General features: G+C 36.9%; 1 protein-coding gene across 38 annotated transcripts in view; it reads right to left on the bottom strand.

Moving 5' to 3' along the window:
- The window catches only part of RIMS2 (regulating synaptic membrane exocytosis 2), a 458,893-nt gene that overhangs the window by 252,377 nt on the left and 189,200 nt on the right, over positions 1-17,316 (bottom strand). For all 38 annotated transcript variants that reach the window (XM_039387624.1, XM_039387618.1, XM_039387621.1 and 35 more), the window contains one exon: positions 7,159-8,084. In XM_039387624.1, coding sequence (XP_039243558.1) covers positions 7,159-8,084 — 926 coding nt within the window. The remainder of the gene's footprint in view (positions 1-7,158; positions 8,085-17,316) is intronic.

Below are 17,316 nucleotides of genomic sequence, written 5' to 3'. Positions count from 1 at the left end.
ATTCAAAATTTTGTTATTTGAATTCTAAGGTATTTCTATACTGAAACTGTGTGCAATTTCAAAGCCTTTTTGTTCAAGTACTGCAGCTCAGTCTTGAATTTTTACCTTCTAGTATAGTTTGTTCCAGAGAAGTTAGACTTTCAGGAACTCTCTAACCTGAATGAAGCAAATTTTAGAAACAATGACCTCATTCTGATCTAATTTAGCTCAGTGTAACTTTGAAGCCAAAGTTGTTGAAGATGTATGAAACTGGCACAAGTAAGACTGAAATCAGGTCCCCCATCTCTCTGAATTTAAAAGTGAGAGCACTGTTCGGAATCCCACTCGCTTGGCATCTCTGCTCGTGTAAGACATGCACTGTTCTTGCAGTAGCACTCAGGAAATGTGCTTCCTGCTCCTCACACCATGAGCTACCATACTTTTTTTTAACTTGTGACAAATACATTGTTTCCAAATAGACTTTATTCTCTGTCAAAACCCAAACTGTATCTCTACCAGATTGGTTTCTGTACTGCAATAAACAAGTGGGTCCTGCAAGCTGTTCCAAACATGAGGATATTTTAATTTCTATAGTGAAAAAGTGCATATGTTTGTAAATGACCATAACACAGCCAATGGAAGGTTATATATCTATGTTTTCAATGCACTTAGTGGCAAAGAACAGTGTATTAACACCTTGTTCTGCATACACACATTTCTGCTCACACAGCCTGCGCTCTGCAGCTTTCAGTCAACAACACAAGGATGTTGAAGATTTTAAGATCACTGGAGCCTATCTATCCATATGTTGTGTTGGGAGTGTTGGTCAACAGCTGCCTGAATATGAGCTGGCAGCATGCCCAGGTGACTAAGAAGGTCAGTCACATCCTGGCTGGTATCAGAAAAATTGTGGCCAGCAAGACCAGAGCAGTGATTGTCCCCCCTGCACTCGGCACTGGTGAGGCCGCACTTCAACTACTGTGTTCAGTTTTAGGCCCATCACTACCAGAAAGATATTAAGGTGCTGGACTATGTCCAGAGAAGGGCACCAAAAACTGGTGAAGGGTCTGGAGCACAAGTCTGATGAGGAGTGGCTGAGGGAGCTGAGGGTGTTTATAATGGAGAAAAGGAGGCTCAGGGGTGGCCTTACTGCTCTCTACAGCTCCCTGAGAGGAGGCTGTCGCTAGGTGAGGGTCAACCTATTCCCCAAGTAACAAGCAATAGGGTGAGAGGAAATGGTCTCATGTTGTGACAGGGGCAGCTTAGATTGGATATTAGGAAAAAATTCTTGACTGAAAGGGTTGTCAAACACTGGAATAGGCTGCCCAGGGAACTAGTTGAGTCACTGTTCCTGAAAATATTTAAAAGACATGTGGATGTGACACGTAAGGGATATGGTTTAATGGTGAATGTGTCACTGCTAAGTTAATGGTTGGGTGTTATCTCAAAGATCTTTGCCAATCTACATGTTTCTATGTTTCTATACATGAGTTTCCTTTATAATAAAAATGGGCATTCATCTAGCTATCATGTTTTGATAAAAGAGTGAAAGAAAACACTAAACTTAAGAACTGCACCTCTGACAAAACACAAACACATTTGCCTTTCCCACCACAGATTCCACCCACATCAGATGTCAGCCACCATTTGTGCAAAGAGATATCTCTCACAGGGTGCTCTGAAAGGTGGCTGGGAGCATGGTACACGTGTACGCCTGAACTGTTTACCACCATTTGAAAATCTACTATGTCCTACTTTATATTTAGAACAAATTAGAGCAGTATTTAGAGCTATTATGCACCTGGATTTCCTTGAATGAATTCTCTTTTCTCATGTAGAGATTGTCTCTTGCTGGAATCCTAGAGTTTGAGAGATCTATAAAGAACTCTAGGACATCTAAGACCCTCAAATATTTGGGAAAGGTGCAGAAGGAACCCAGCTCCAGTGCAGGTCACCTCTTTGGTGCCTGTGCTCTGAGTAGGGCTATGACAACCCCAGGGACCACTAGCTTTCCTGAGAGGCTGTGGTAAGTCTCTTCAGATTGGTCCTTTGGTGGACTGCAGCTGTGACAGTATTGCCACAAGGAATACATGGGCAGTGGTACTGTTTGATTTTCTAAATCTACCTATAAAGCCTGTGGACACAGAGAACAAGCCTGTAGCACTCTGCTTAACATCTGCTTCATGCTGGCTGACAAATTATAGCAGCCCTTTCAAACCTCCCCCGGGGCCTATTCCTTACAAATGCACTGGCAAACATCTAACTGAAAATACAAACAAAAAATACTCTAACATTTCCTCGCAATAGAAGACACTTAAATTGGACAAGCAATGTAGAAAGCTTGGCCTTACTTGCGCAGCACAAAACCCGGCTTTATTTGGAGTTCTGTAGGTGACATAGTTCAATGTTCACTTTACTGCAATTAACACAACTGTTCTCGCTGTATAAACCATGTTTCTTAGAGCCTTGGAACTGAACTATGTAAACTGAGATGGTTTTGAGAAAGAATAAGTGACTTGAACAGTCTAGAACATTTATAAATACATCATTATGATCTCTGGGTTTATTGATGGAGGATCAATTTCACTGCCATTTAAAATTTACAATTTCTTAAATTACTGGCATTTCAAGAATTGCTTTCCTCTAACATTTTAAGCAATTTTGATCTTTCAGGGGTAGGGGATATAGCAATATACCTAATATTTTGGTCTGAAACATGTTTTTGGTCCAAAACTTTCTGGGTTTTTTTCTCTCCAAAGTGTATTTCCTAAGACAGGCAGGGAATCCTGCAGTGGAGATGCAGCCTTGAACTGTCTGATACACCGATCACCAGGACTGGCAACAAGTGTTACAAATGAAGACACTGTATTTGCAGTTTCAGAAGCCTGGTATTCACAGCAAGAGTAAAGAAGGGTTCCTTAGATTATGTGAAAAAAATGTTGGAAGCTTCAGAATAATTTGAATAGCATAATAAGCAAGAAATGTTCATCCTATGCACAGAAAAAGGCAGAGGCCAGCTGGTAAATTGGTATTCAATTGTGTCACTAGGGACAGTTTCAACTTGTATGAAGAGCCGCACAAAATTCAGCCTGTAAAATATGCCTAATTCTAACACAACCTAAGTTTCAGGTAAACACATTTGTAATCTCAGCTATGTCCATTTAATACTGTTGCCATACATATTTCCTGAGCTTTTAAAGAATGAACTGCTCTGTCACAATGTTTTCTCCTCACCACAGTCTTACTCTTCTCATCTCACCAAACACCCTCTAGCACTTCAGGTCAATGCTGCCAGGTCCACATTCCAGTCCCTCTTTGCAAAAAATCCCAAGCCAAGTTTAGCCCTCCTGCCCTTCTCTCTGAATGCCCTTTTCCCAGCCACTCATCATCTCTCCCAAAATGCTGATTGTGCTTCTCAGAATCCTCTAACCTACCCTTCAGGAAGTTCCTGTTCTCACCTTACCAGTTATCTCTATCAGCCTGATTTCCTTCACTTTATCTGCTCTTCCCAAACTACAGGTCACAGGTTTTGCCTACTAGATCTACCAGCTTTGCTCTTCCCTCTTCTCCTACAGCCTCACTTTCCATATCAATCCACCAGTTTCCAGACAACCAATGACGTTTTGTTTTGCCATTCCTAAACTTCCTTCCCTTATCTGCTTCTCCTGAAGCCTCCTGATTCCCATTTCAATATGCCAGTTCTCAGTCTGGCATATGACCCAAATTTCCTGGTCCAAATATATTTGCATTACAAAAACTACCCAGTATCTTAAGAATCTAGGTCTTCTTTTCTGCAGTTGAACCTGCTTGTGTTTCACATGACTGTCTATGGTGTACCCAAGTCCTGTCAGAGTATTCATCAGCTTTCTCTGCTCACAGTTTCCCTTGTCCCCCACAGAGGAGGCAGGAGCATTCCAAGGCAATGGTTTCTCTGGCCATCACCAGAAACGTGCAGAAAAATAATTTTGCCTTGTCTCTTCCCTGAAAACAATTAGATTACATTTTTAAAAATCAAAGAAAGATTACCTTGAGGCAGACAGCTATTGAAATGAGATCAGACCCAAATACTGAAAGTCACAGGCATTCAACAATAATTGATGCTCTTCCCAGAGCTCTTAATCCAGCAGCTGGTACATGTCTCCATTGAACTCACAGAATGAAATATCTATCTTCATTTTGTGTGCATATATATGTTCCAACCTATGTATGTATTGACCCTTTTCCTTTTGAAGATAAGGTTAAAAGGAAAGCTTTCAGTCCTTTTAAGAGCATCTGACTATATTTTTTTCCTACATTTTTGGAAAATACATAATTTTCAGACTAGTTTCTTAAAACCAGCATTAGGGCCTTCTAAAATCTCAGATGCAAACCAGTGAACACCCATTCCTGCAGCTCAGGCCCAGACTGCTCTACACAGCAGAGCAGTTGTTAATACTTATTTGCGCAATCTATGAAAAAATATGGGTATTCCACAGAGAAAGAGATGGAGAAAACATTATTCTGCTCTTTTTGAAGAGCTCATTATTACTGCATCCAAATTCTCAAGCTCACATTGCCACCCTTCAACACTACAAAGCCAAATGTTTTATATTTAGCATTTTATCTTTGGCCAGACAGACTTCGTATGTGACTCAAAAGGACATCTCAGAAATCCTCACATCTGGGGCATTTTTAAAGGCCAGAAAGCAACTAATCCGGGGGGAGGAGAAACTAATTTTTATATGATGTATTTAAAATAATTAATCGTATTTTATTAATTAAGGAAACAATGTACTGCCATACAAGGAAGACTGATGGTGGTTTATGTGCTGGATTCCTTTGGGTGGTATTCACAAATAAATCACTTGCTTATAGGGACTCTGAATGTAGGCTGGTTTACACAGTAAGAGTGATTCATGAAAACAAAAAGAGTGAGGTAGGACTTTCTGTGTCTACCTATAGCAGCTGGGAAGTCTGGATCCAGGTAGTGAGATTCATTCACTGCCTCAGAAACCAGCACAGACATGGCATTGTCATTAAACACAAAATTATTTAAGTGAAAGCTGTAAGTTTTTGTAAGATCATTATTATGACAGAGAAGCTAGCATCATATAGCATGTTTTAAACTACTGTCTGAAGGGAGCAGAAGGCCCAATATGCAGACTGGACCCATTTCTTGGTGAAGTCTGGTGCAGCTCTGGGACCACAGTCAAAGATGTAAAGGGAAAATTTCCTATCCCAGAATGGCACTCAGCTTTTATGGATTTTTCAGGTAGGTAGAGAAGAAGTGGCAGCAAGAAATCCAAGGGCAATTAAGAAGAGACTTCAGGGCCTTGGGATGACTCTTTAAGGGATCAGGAGCACAAATGATCTTCTCCTCTATCCTAATTCAAGGGAATGATGAGGAAAGAAAGGAAGATTCCTTTCAGATCAGTACCTGACTCCGAGCCTGGTGCCACCAGCAGAATTTTGAGGTTTTTTGATCATGTTTACAGTTCACATGATACCAGTCCTGCTGACAACAAATGGGGGAGGTGCCTGTCTCAAAAGGGGAAAAGGACCTTTGGGCAGGTCTTAGCAGGGCTTATTGAGAGAGCTTTAAATTAGGTTTGAAGGGGAAAAGGCATAAAACTAGGCTTGCTACAGGTAAGCCTGGAGGCAACAGGCCAATATCTGAGGGACGTTGTGCTAGTGAGGTCCTTCAGTCTGCTGTAGGGGATGGAGATCCACACAGCAGCAAAGACACAAGGGTTATTGATGTGTTAGAAACCATGGAAGTGCTAAATTAACAGTTGAACTCAATAATCTTACAGATCTTTTCCAACCTAAATAATTCCATGCCTTTATAATCCTAAATGTGTATGTTTTGTATGTTATGTGTACAAAAAAAATATAATTTGTATATTATTCTGTATATTATGTTTCCTATGCTGGATTGCCATAAATAAACACTTTTCTAATACTTTCCATATATTCATTGGTCCTATTTTCCTCAAGGTTGCTTCTAAGAACAAAATCATGAACACCATAAAGTTGGTAGAAGTTTTTTCTACTCATCAGGAAGCCTAAGGAGGTCAAGGTTTCAGCACAGTTGTTTGTGCATGTAACTGTCTACTACTTTGACCTGGGTGAAATTTCCTTCCGTTCTACACTAGCCTGCTCCTTACTTACCAGAACACAGTTGCTGATATTGACATATGAAAACTCAGACTTATTTTACTAACTCTAATTAATTACTTGCTTCAGAATCAATTTGATAGCCATATTAATAATATATAGTAACAAATCTTCTATTCCCAATCCACAACAGCAGAAGACCACTCAGGAGGAGTAGTAACAGTTCACTACCATAAGACTTGTAACTCAAAAAAAGGTTAAAACTAATGTACTTTAGACCAACAACATACACGAAAGTAAGCAAACTAATAATATTCATTTGATTGAGTTTAAACCGATTGTCCCCAATACTTTCATATTTAAATCATAGATTACCTTTGTATAGGTTGGGATTCATTTCAATCAATCTTAGCTTTTCTTTCTGACAATGGAGTAACTCCAGCATTAATCCTAAAAAGTACTAAGCCGAAAAGCACCATAGTACCAGAAGAAAAAGAAACCTCCATTGGTATAAACCACATCAGTCATTTCAAATTTGTTTCAAAACTTGAATGGCTTAACTTTATACACACAGGTCTTATTGCAGATCAGATACTCTTCAACCTGCAGCAGCCAGCATGAAACTGGCATAAGGTCTGTGTCATGTGCTCTAGTTAATTCAATAAAAATGCGGTCATGGGCCCACACTTGATCCAGATCAAATATGCACTCATTGTGATCCAGGAGCACACAAATCTGGTATTAATGGACATGAAACCATGGCCTTATATGACAGACCAGCTCTAGCTACTTTGCAGATTTCATTGACAGGTTTTTCAATAGACATGCTTTTTCCTCTAAAATATCCTAATGCTTCTAGTAGCTGTGATGTTCTTTTCCGTGTAAATCATTGACTTTAGATCTCAGCAAATGAAACATAAAATCAGAAAAAAGCCCAACTCCCATCACAACAAAATTTCAGTCACCTGTGAAGGGCTGTAGATAAGTGGTGGCAATCAATTTAAATAGGTAAAATAAGTATACAATGTAATGAAATCTAAATCACATCTAGATATTGAAAAAATCAAAAATTAGAAATCTTACCTTTTTCACTAACACTTTCACTTTCAATCTCTACATCATCACAACTTGTATATTCTGGAGTGGATGCCAATTCTTCTTCTGAGCTACTTAATGAAACCTGGCGCATTTTACCTCCCTTTTTCGTTTTATGGGGCTTTGGTGGGGGAGGTCTGATAGATTCAGACTGGTCTGAGCTAAGTGAATCATTCCGTAACATGGTCTCCATTTTTTCACGTTTTGTTTTCCGTACAGCAGAATTGGGATCCAAATGGTGCTGTTTCCTTAATGAATCAGAGCGCCTCATGTCTGGTCTTTCCAGAGGAATTGGACTCCTCCTAGGTGTAGGAGGGCTATGATTTGTGGTCCTCTGACGATTGGGACTTGGCCCCTGAGCCTCTCGAGTTCTTTCCATAGAGTATGAACGTTGATTTTCCATGGCAGCCCTGCGCTCAGACACCGATCTTTGCCTTGATGGCCGTTCCATCCTGAGCATAGACATCCGAGAATCTTCCAACTCTGTATTTGCCAATGAGACATCACTATGCCTCCGTTCATGACGTGCTCGGGACACTTCAGCATGGATACGCATTTGTTCCTCATATGGTTGTGGCTTGACTGGGTAACGAGCCAAATTAGGGTCACTTCGGTATCGTGCCTGGTATTCCTCTTCTCTCCGCTGCCTTTCATATTCTTCCCTGTTTTGTGCATCTTCTTCTTCTACCGGATACTCCTTGGAACGCCTGCGGCTCCTTCGGTTGGAATCCCTATAATCACCCAGTTCAGGTTCTTCATATAACTGAGGCCCACGCTGTGACCGTCTATCTGAATAATCTGATGGTGACCTGGGCATCGCACTGTCTGATGTAGCATACTGTGAATATTCGTCTCGCTCGTCCCTTTGCTCGTATCTTCTGTTCTGTTCTCTTGATATTGATGGGCTTCTTTTCCTAAATAATCATGACAAGAAAGCAGAAAGAGAATTCTGTCAATATTTTATGCAGCACAAATATACAGTTAATGCTAATTAAATGATAGAATGATTTCATTGCATTTCTTTGTGCTCTCACGCTTTCTGTACTAAATTAAAGAAAGCATGTCATGCTACAAATCTGCTTCTGGGTGCACAGCTTAAATAAAAAACAGCTTTGAAGGAAAAATGCTAATACAACATTATAAAATATAGAATACAAATACTTATGTTACTTTGTAGTCATAACAGCTTTACAAGTACCAACATTTTATTAATCCTTTGTAATCATTTTACAGTGATATAACTCGACCATATCCTTCTATTTCATAGGGCTTTATAATCACCATAGAAATTAAGGCTAGAAGGGTCATTCAGTTAGTTTGCTCTTTTAGCAGCCATTATTGAAACCACCACACATTTCCATTCCCACAAAACTATAATGTGTGCCAAGGGCAGAAAACAAAGATCCAATGGTCACACATGTCTAAATCAGATGAACTCAGAAGTCCTGAACTCAGAAAACAAAACATTTTTTTGTGCTGTATAGAAAAGAAAGCACTTCAAAGTGCTTTCTGAGTTGACAAAAGAATCCGTCCCATCTCTACAGGGATGGTAACAGTATTAGTCCAAAGATTTGACCAAGACACATCAAAATACTAGAATGGAGTTCCTTTGTCATAGGCACCAGCTGGCCACAGACAACACCTGAGGCTTCTGAGGAGGTGGAAAAAGAATTATCAAGATATTATTTCCTGACACTGATAAATGATAGATTGAAGCACTTGATTCTTTTGTATGTATTATTTTAGTAAAGGAATACTATTTTAGTTTCTGGAAAATGTCACGAATGTTATATGTTCTGGTTTTTTGATACAACATTGTTTGCCATGTGATTAGAAAGAATCACATAAGGAGTAGTTCTTCACAGGGAAAAAACAATCCTTACAGGGTAATGAGCATTTAAAATGGTACTTCCAGACATGTTGTGATTCATGCTTGGCTTTTCACCCTTGATGGGTGTGAAGAAGTTACCTGCAGGAAACTGAAGCAAAGATCTCAGATGTGGATAAAAGACACTGAGAGGTGGGACTTCTCTGTGATAATACAGATAACTCAAGCTTTAAGTAATGAAAATACATATATGAAGCAATTTTTTTATTTTCAGTCCTTTCTTCCTATATTTAGTTCTGGTTTTATAATTAAGATCTCATTTAAAATGTTTTCTACCCTCACAAAATGGCCAGTGATCCTGATAGACAGTCTTGCAGGCAGCAACCAGGAGATCCTGCCTAGTGTTTAGAAGGATGGGAAAAAAGTGAGCAAATACAGAGTCTTCTTGTTGCCACAATGGTCCTAGAAGAAAAAAGGAAACCCTTCAATTTAGTGAAGGGGAGAAAGAGAAACAGCTTCTCCCTTAGTGTCCAAGAAAGTATAAAGGGCTCTGTGTTTAGCTGATAGGAGAAAAATGTTCACAGCCAGAAAGGAAATGCAGTCTTTTCTCAGTAAGGGAAAACCCAACTGTCTGAGCAGAGTGTGCGTGGCGGTGGTGATTGGCAAACTGGCATTCTGCACTGTCTTAGGTACCACAGAGAATCATTAAACTGTGCTTGAAAGATTGGACCCAGTTTTGCCTTGTAAATATTAAAGTAATTTAGCTTTACAATGGTATCTACAATTAGAAAACCGACTCAATCTTGCAAAAATGAAACTCTTCCTGCAAAGTATGATAAGTAGCATAAGCATCTTGCAGATGCCTATTTGCATATATGGTGAAGCTAAGATGTCCTATCTGTCTTATTACAGCGTCATGTTAGTACCAGCACATATCCTAACCTCTGTAAGTTTAACAAAGTCTCTACAGATTCTGCTACTGGAGACTCACATTGAATCGCTCTAATGTGACACGAACAGAGTTTCATAAGTCTGAAACCATAATGGCCAACGGGAATGGACAATTAGGACAACAGAACTACCAGAATGCAGACAGTTTGCAAAGACATTGGAGTTTTCATTAAGACAACAGAGATTAGGTTCAGAAATGCTCTAAGGAAGATAAATATTTTTCACTTAAATACTTCAGTTGATGAAAAATATGACACATGCCAAAATAAATTGTTCCAATAATAAATTATCTAATCCCTGATAATTTCTGCCATGCCTATAATAAAAATTTGCATAACTTCCCCTCCCCAGTTGTGTACCCCATATAGGCAAAATCTTTTTATCTCTAGTTAAGCCCAGTTGAAATAAATGTCACTCAGCAGATACAGCATTCATTCATGTGGATCTCATTGAAAGATTGAGACCAATACACATGCACATGAAATGTTCACATACTATGCAGTTAACACACCACATATACTCAGTCTATATTACCTATAGATCAAGTTGCATCCACAACCACAGGTTTTTGCATAGATTTAATCCTCCAAATCATTAAAACACTCTAATAAGTATTGTTTATAATATCAACTCCACGATGTACTGTGTAACACACAAAACTGTACAGAATCTAGTTTGACAAATCTCACATGTGCCTTGGAGTAGTCTGAGCGTACACATGCTTCAGTATTAAATATCTACATATTTGTGTTGACAGTAATAAAAACAATAGGATATTTGTTTTAGCTACAAATAGATTATAAAAATACACACACACTCCCCACGTACATTTGTATATATATATATGACTACATGTCACAGTGTCCTCATATTAATGCATAGAAAAATAGAGAAATCACTTCTGGAAACATTACTGCTATAATTTCATGGAGGGAAGGCTGAGAGGATTAAAGAGATAGATTTCTTTATGAGTAAAAACAGTACTGCTGAGGAAAATGTATTTTTATCAGGAAAACACATCATCTGATGAACTGGCACGGGATTTACAAAAAATCCACCTTTTTTTCTAGTATGAACTAGGTTAATGACAGTAGGATGTGCCAATTTAGCATTATATTTTTACACCACTCACACAAACATTTTCCAATCTTGTGTGCTACATTTACCACAAACAGTCATTTTCCATCCTCCATTTTATTGCTAAGACATGAATTTAGGAACACCATCCATGGCTAACAGTAATGCAAAGAGCATCTGGATCCTCAGTCTATTCCAACCTTTCATAAAGGGAAAAGCTTTGTACAGGTGCCCTGCATGTGGCAACTGCTAGGCCACATGCAAGAAAAAGGACCTACCTGAAAATGGAGTGCTTTTCTTCAGACAAAGCAGCCTGATAGATAAAACCAACTAATTTAATTCCTGGCCTATGCTGACTGGCGCTATCAAACTCCCTTTCTAATTAATTTCATTCCTGTTGAAGCATCCAACTTGACTACTGGGATCAAATGCCAGAAGTTAATCCTATCCATCAGAAATATATTAACTGTATCTGTACACCTGATCAGCCAGAAACCTTGCTGTCAGGAGAGGGCTCATCCTGTCCTGCAGTTACCACACCACTTAGTGTTCAAGCCTGTCATTCTCTTTACTGGTCATCATAGCACAATTAGCTCCCCTTTAATATTCAACAATTTTTAAATTTTAACAATACCTGCCATAAATATAGTTGTACAATGTATGTTATATATTTTAAACCAGAGTTATGACATCATGGTAGGAGGAACAGTACTTTTGAAAACTTATGGCCAGTCACTACTATTAAAAATCTGCTGTTATTTTTAGATCACTAGCTAATTCTCACTCACCTTCATGAGCCTCTGTCTAATCCATTTCTCACCATTAACTACCTAAAGATACCTTAATAAAAGCCTTTCATCATGTACCTCCAGCTGAATACCCCATGGAAAATGACTACTCCTGCCTTTCCAGGACTTTCCTGGAACTTTAAAAGTTAAGAGAACTTTAAGGGTGTGATACACACCCTCCAGCTGCCAGCTCAACTAAGCACTATACATCTCCTGTCAGAAGGATTACCACCCTTCCTGAAAAGGTTACCACACCACTGAAAAATCCTCCAGGCCATTGTGATTACTGCTTGTTTGAAACAACCATAAAATAAAACCTCTGTTATGGTTAAAAAACTCTAGAACCTGCATAAATCTCTTTGTCAGGCACAGTTTATAAATACTATTTTTTCAGATGTAGAATCTGAAACTTAATTTTTCCTAATTATTACTGTATATTTATTTTTACTGTAATTTATCAATACATGACATTTGGTCTTTTAACAAACAACCCATAAGCTTACACCGATGGAAATCTTATTTACAGTGCACTACAGACATCACTAATATTATGAAAAAGCAAATAGCTTGACTGTAACCTGACCTCCTGCTCATAAAGTTAAATTATTCAACTCCCCCACACTACAATAGAATTAAGTGCTTAAAATATGACATAGAGGAATATAAGACAGTTATTAGGCTTTGATGGCTGCGATTTCCATAATGGAACTAAATAGCTTGAAAGCCTTTCAAGTTCATTTGTATTATTCCTTAAAGAGAAAACTCTCTTCTGCTTTGATTTAGATTTTTGAAAAATTAACCCAAGTGTACTGTAGAAATGGAAATTTTAAAAATTTGGTTTCTATCACATTTCAGATGTCACAGATATTAAAAAATATTGTAGTATGGAAAGTATCTATATCACTGTCAAAACTAGATCTCAGGCCTTCCTGCTACTAACCTATTCTCAGACTACTAGAAGACACATTTGAACTGGAGAAAACTTTCAGAAAAATATCATTCTAAAGATACGTTTAAACATATGGGTAACTGAATTAATCTGTGTTTAACTTGAAAATTTCTATAAATTAGAAGCTTTGAGTCAATTAAAAAATAGTAGGGACTCAGTGGGCCTGAGCCACCATCTACTACTTGAAAAATGAATATTGGTCATCTACTTGTAAGACCTAATCATAATTTACTAGACAATACTTTGATATTTTGTTTTCTGTTTCCTATAAATTAGCAAGAAATAAAATTGACTGAAAAATTAAAACTGACAACCTTTCTCCTGCACATATTGCAATTTCAAAATGTGATCTTTCAGTACATAAAATAATAATTCAGAGAAGGTAAAAATTCATATTTTCCATTAGAACTCTGTCACAAAAACCATGCAAGAGACAAGGCTTCCTGTTAGAGACCTCATCAAATACACTGAGCTCAGCTTTGTCTCTCCATTACTATAGGGCTCCTGTAATGGAAACAGCATTTGTTGGTTCCTGAGTGATTATTTAGGAATAGTTCTTCTACCATTCAAATTTTTTATATTTCTACATGTTGTATTCAACAGACAGTCAGGGACTTGGTTTAAAGCAACAATGAACCCGGAAAACTTGCTGTGCAAAATTAAGATCTGGCTGCCTTTTCCAGGGAGGGTCCTACCCTCTCATTTATAAAAACACTTCCACAGATTTCCATTGCCATACTGAAGAATCAGAAAATGTTTACCTATTTTTGGCAATGTTTTTAAGAGTCTGTCTGGTACTGATTTAACTCCTTTTCTCATTCTCTGCTTATAACTTTTGCTTTTGCTGAGTCACATTGTGCATGAGAATTCATTTTGCTCTCTGAAGCAGCTATGGCTCCAGCTCTTTGAAAAAAGCTTTTTCTGACTTCTGAGCAGTCCCAGTTCCTACCAAGATCTCTTTTTGCAGTTCTTGGTATGCTGTCTGGTTTTATACTAGATTAATCTTCTGATCTGTCTGTTCACTCTCCTTAGTTTCTCACCCCCTCAAAATAAGATTAAGAATGTAAGCAAGCAATGTACAATTCCCAAGTTAATTAATTTAAACAGCCTACTCTGATAAAAAGAAAAGGTGCTTATTGCATTTCTTGGCCAATACAGTTTTAAACAAATTGCCCTGAAGTACATCTACAACTCAGATATCTAAGCAATTCATTTCATAAAGCTCATATGAGACAATATTCCATTCCCCATTTCAGCCATATCTTGTAATTTTTTTATAGCAATCATACTTTGAGCCATTAGAATATCTTTCAGCTAAATATCTCCAAACAATAATTAATATTGTTAAATAATAATTAATTATTAACTAATTAATAATTAAATTAAGTTTACAATGATGATTGAAAAATTTACTGAAGCATGAGACTGATAGTGCAGACGTTGATCTCTATTAGATTTTATCTGAAAATATTAATTCATTGAATACTTGTATCAATGGAATGAAAGGAAATCTGTAGTAACAAAATATTAACATAATTAAATTCACCACTGACAACAATTTTGCTTTGAACTCGACATGATTGCACAGACATATAAAACAATACTTTTCTATAGAAGCAATTCAGCAAATATTCAACATTGCAGCAGGGCTAATTTCCATTTGTGTGAGGAAAAGAGTTATAACATGAAAAAAACAAGTAACTGATGAACGAAAGTAGTGATTTTAAGTATCACTTGCTACTCTACAAGTATTTAGGTAATAAGGTTTTTTTCACTTTTTTTTATTAAATTAATCAGATATTTCATTAATCAGATAGGAGAATTGGACTAATGGTAGAAATTACTTTGTCCTCCTCTACTTTGACTCAGTATTCACTGACCCTTACATCATATAATCTGATTTCAGAGAACTGCAAACAGGTAAATAAAATAGCTATCTTCTAATCTGAGTGTTCATTCAGATGTATTGATGAATGCTTACCTTTTACAAATAGGTTAAACATTCTGAGATTTGTCTTCATTTCTACTTTTGAACATTTTCAAAATTATTATTTTGTTAATTGTTTCCACTTAATAGATAAACAAGAAATATCTTACCTATTTCAATAAAAATTTCATGTTAAAAAAGCAGTTAGTCATAAAAACAATAGCAAATGGATTAAATTGTATTCAAGCATAATTGGTCAGAATGTTCATTCTCATTATCTGTATCAGTACTGACACCACAGAAATAATTTGCAGAAGGATGGAATCAATTAACAGCTGTCATACAGCAGGATTCAAATTAGTTTAAAACCCATGGTGTTAAAAGAATAGTAGGTCACAGAAACATTAAAACATAAGAAGGAGTTAATACAATACTGAACTGTTACTAAAAAGGAGAAATAATATAAAATACAAGGACATTTCAAAGTTCCACATATACTATTTTTATTGAAAGAAATATAACTTTTCAAGAAATTTCTGTCACAGAAAATAGAATACAATTTAAGAAACTTAATTAAAAGAAGACTTTGTTAATGATAATATTCTCATATATCTGATGCACAAGAAAAAGTTTTTCAGTACTTTCATTGACCTTTTTTGCTAGAAGTAAAAAATATCTTCCTAATCATCCCCCAAAAGAACAAAAAATGCTGAGTGTTAGACATTGTTTTCACACAACACATTCAGCATCTTTCTTCCCTGCTTTACCTTTTGATCAGCCACTGCACATCTGGGAAGTTGGAAGCCTCGGGTTCATGAGAATACATCAATTTCTGTTCTCGCTTTCATTTAATCCTCTAGGTTTGGTGAAATCATGTGAACAGTCTCTTAATTTTGAGCCAAAATTTTTTAGATATATTTTACAATCTTTTCCCTTCCCTCAAAATGCAATTACAAAATATAAGGCATCCAGGAAAAAAATAAAGTCTAATATATGAAACAACAGCAATTCAAGTCAGAGAGCTGACCCAATGGGAAGCTATTGAGAGCATGAGAGGAGTGTTATAGTTTAATGCTGTTACCATGTGCTGTATATAGCTGGAGGTCAAGTAAGAATTTACCCTATAAGGAGGATTATGGTACTTAGCTGATTAGTGCCTTGCTACAGTACTATTGCCTACAAATGTACATGCTGGTCAGGGCATTTCATTTAAACTATTTTTAAAATTGTGCAGTTACAGTATTTCATGTTTTGTGGCACTAGTTCCAGCATTTGCTTTGTGTTCTAGGCCTCAAATTAAGTTATGTAATATCTATTATATTTAGTTTGTAAGAAGTCAAATTTTGACATAATTTTCAACCATTAGGCTAAAATAGCTGTGCCATCTACTACAGCCTGATGTGCTGAACATCCAGTAAAACTGAAAATACCTTTTCTTACATATCATTTTAAAGAAAAAATGGAGTGAAAATCAATAGAGTAATTATTTCCAGAACAGACATTTGAAATATGTCTGTGAGAATGTGAAAATAACAGAAAGCAAATGTGTAGAAGCCTCATTTGCATTAAATAAATTAAAAACACATTTTTCCAGTTTTCCACAGCATTTTCTATCTTTTCAAACTAGCTTACAAATAACATTTAATATAAAGCACCATACACAAACCAAATTTCACTGTAATAAATTTAAGCCATGATAAGGCAGCATGACATGGGAAAAATACAGACTTTGCAGCAATCTAGATTTTCTCTACCTCAATAACAGTGATTTCAGACTCCTAGAAAAGGCATTCTGACACCAATCAAGTTTTTTCCTTCAGCCATTACAGAGAATATATCATAATGCACTTCATGTATACATCATTTCATCTAATTTTGAATCTAATATTTTTTAAGTGTATGAGTTTCTTACTGCAGGGATTGTTTAGCAGGTGCTTTTATCAGCAGATGAAAGTATCCTGGTTCTTAAATGGAAATATATAAGTCTGATGAAGAGGAGAATTTTCTTTCAAAGAAAAACTCCATCATTACTAAAATACCTAAAAAATATAGCTACTTCAATAATGAACAAACTAAGAAAATATCAGCAACATGAACTGTCATTTGAAAATTATTTTGTCTATTAATGTCTCTGGAGGTGTTTTGAACTATTGAATTCCTAAAACTGGAATTTTGCTAATGAACATGAGTCAGTGCATCTTTTCTGTGGTCTTTCCCTCTTCATTGTGTCCACAATTACAATATATATGTGATATCATACAATGAACTTTAGTTTTAAAATATCTCTGTGATTCATATTTCAGTCTAGAAGAGATTAAATAGATCATACTAAGTTGTTTTGATGCCTCCACAAAAAAGCAAGCAGAAAATAACCGCTGTGAAAGCGTCCGGTTTCTTCAGTAATGGGAGGCAGAGGCCCATTATTAAATCTTGTGAATGAAATCAGTGGTGGCTCATCAATGAATGATAGGCTGTCTGCAGCAGCTTCTCCACGACAAAACTGTCAGGCTAAACGTGTTCATGCCAGGGAGCATCAGCTGGACCACTAAGCAATGAGACAGGTGCATTCAATAACTCTTGGAAATTACCACAGTACATAAAATTAAATTTCCTATTCAACTGTCAT

Source organism: Pipra filicauda, unplaced genomic scaffold (genome assembly GCF_003945595.2).
Source record: "Pipra filicauda isolate LSUMZ 115617 unplaced genomic scaffold, ASM394559v2 scaffold57_size4234018_pilon, whole genome shotgun sequence".
NCBI lineage: Eukaryota > Metazoa > Chordata > Aves > Passeriformes > Pipridae > Pipra > Pipra filicauda.
This window is presented reverse-complemented; position numbering and strand designations above follow the sequence as displayed.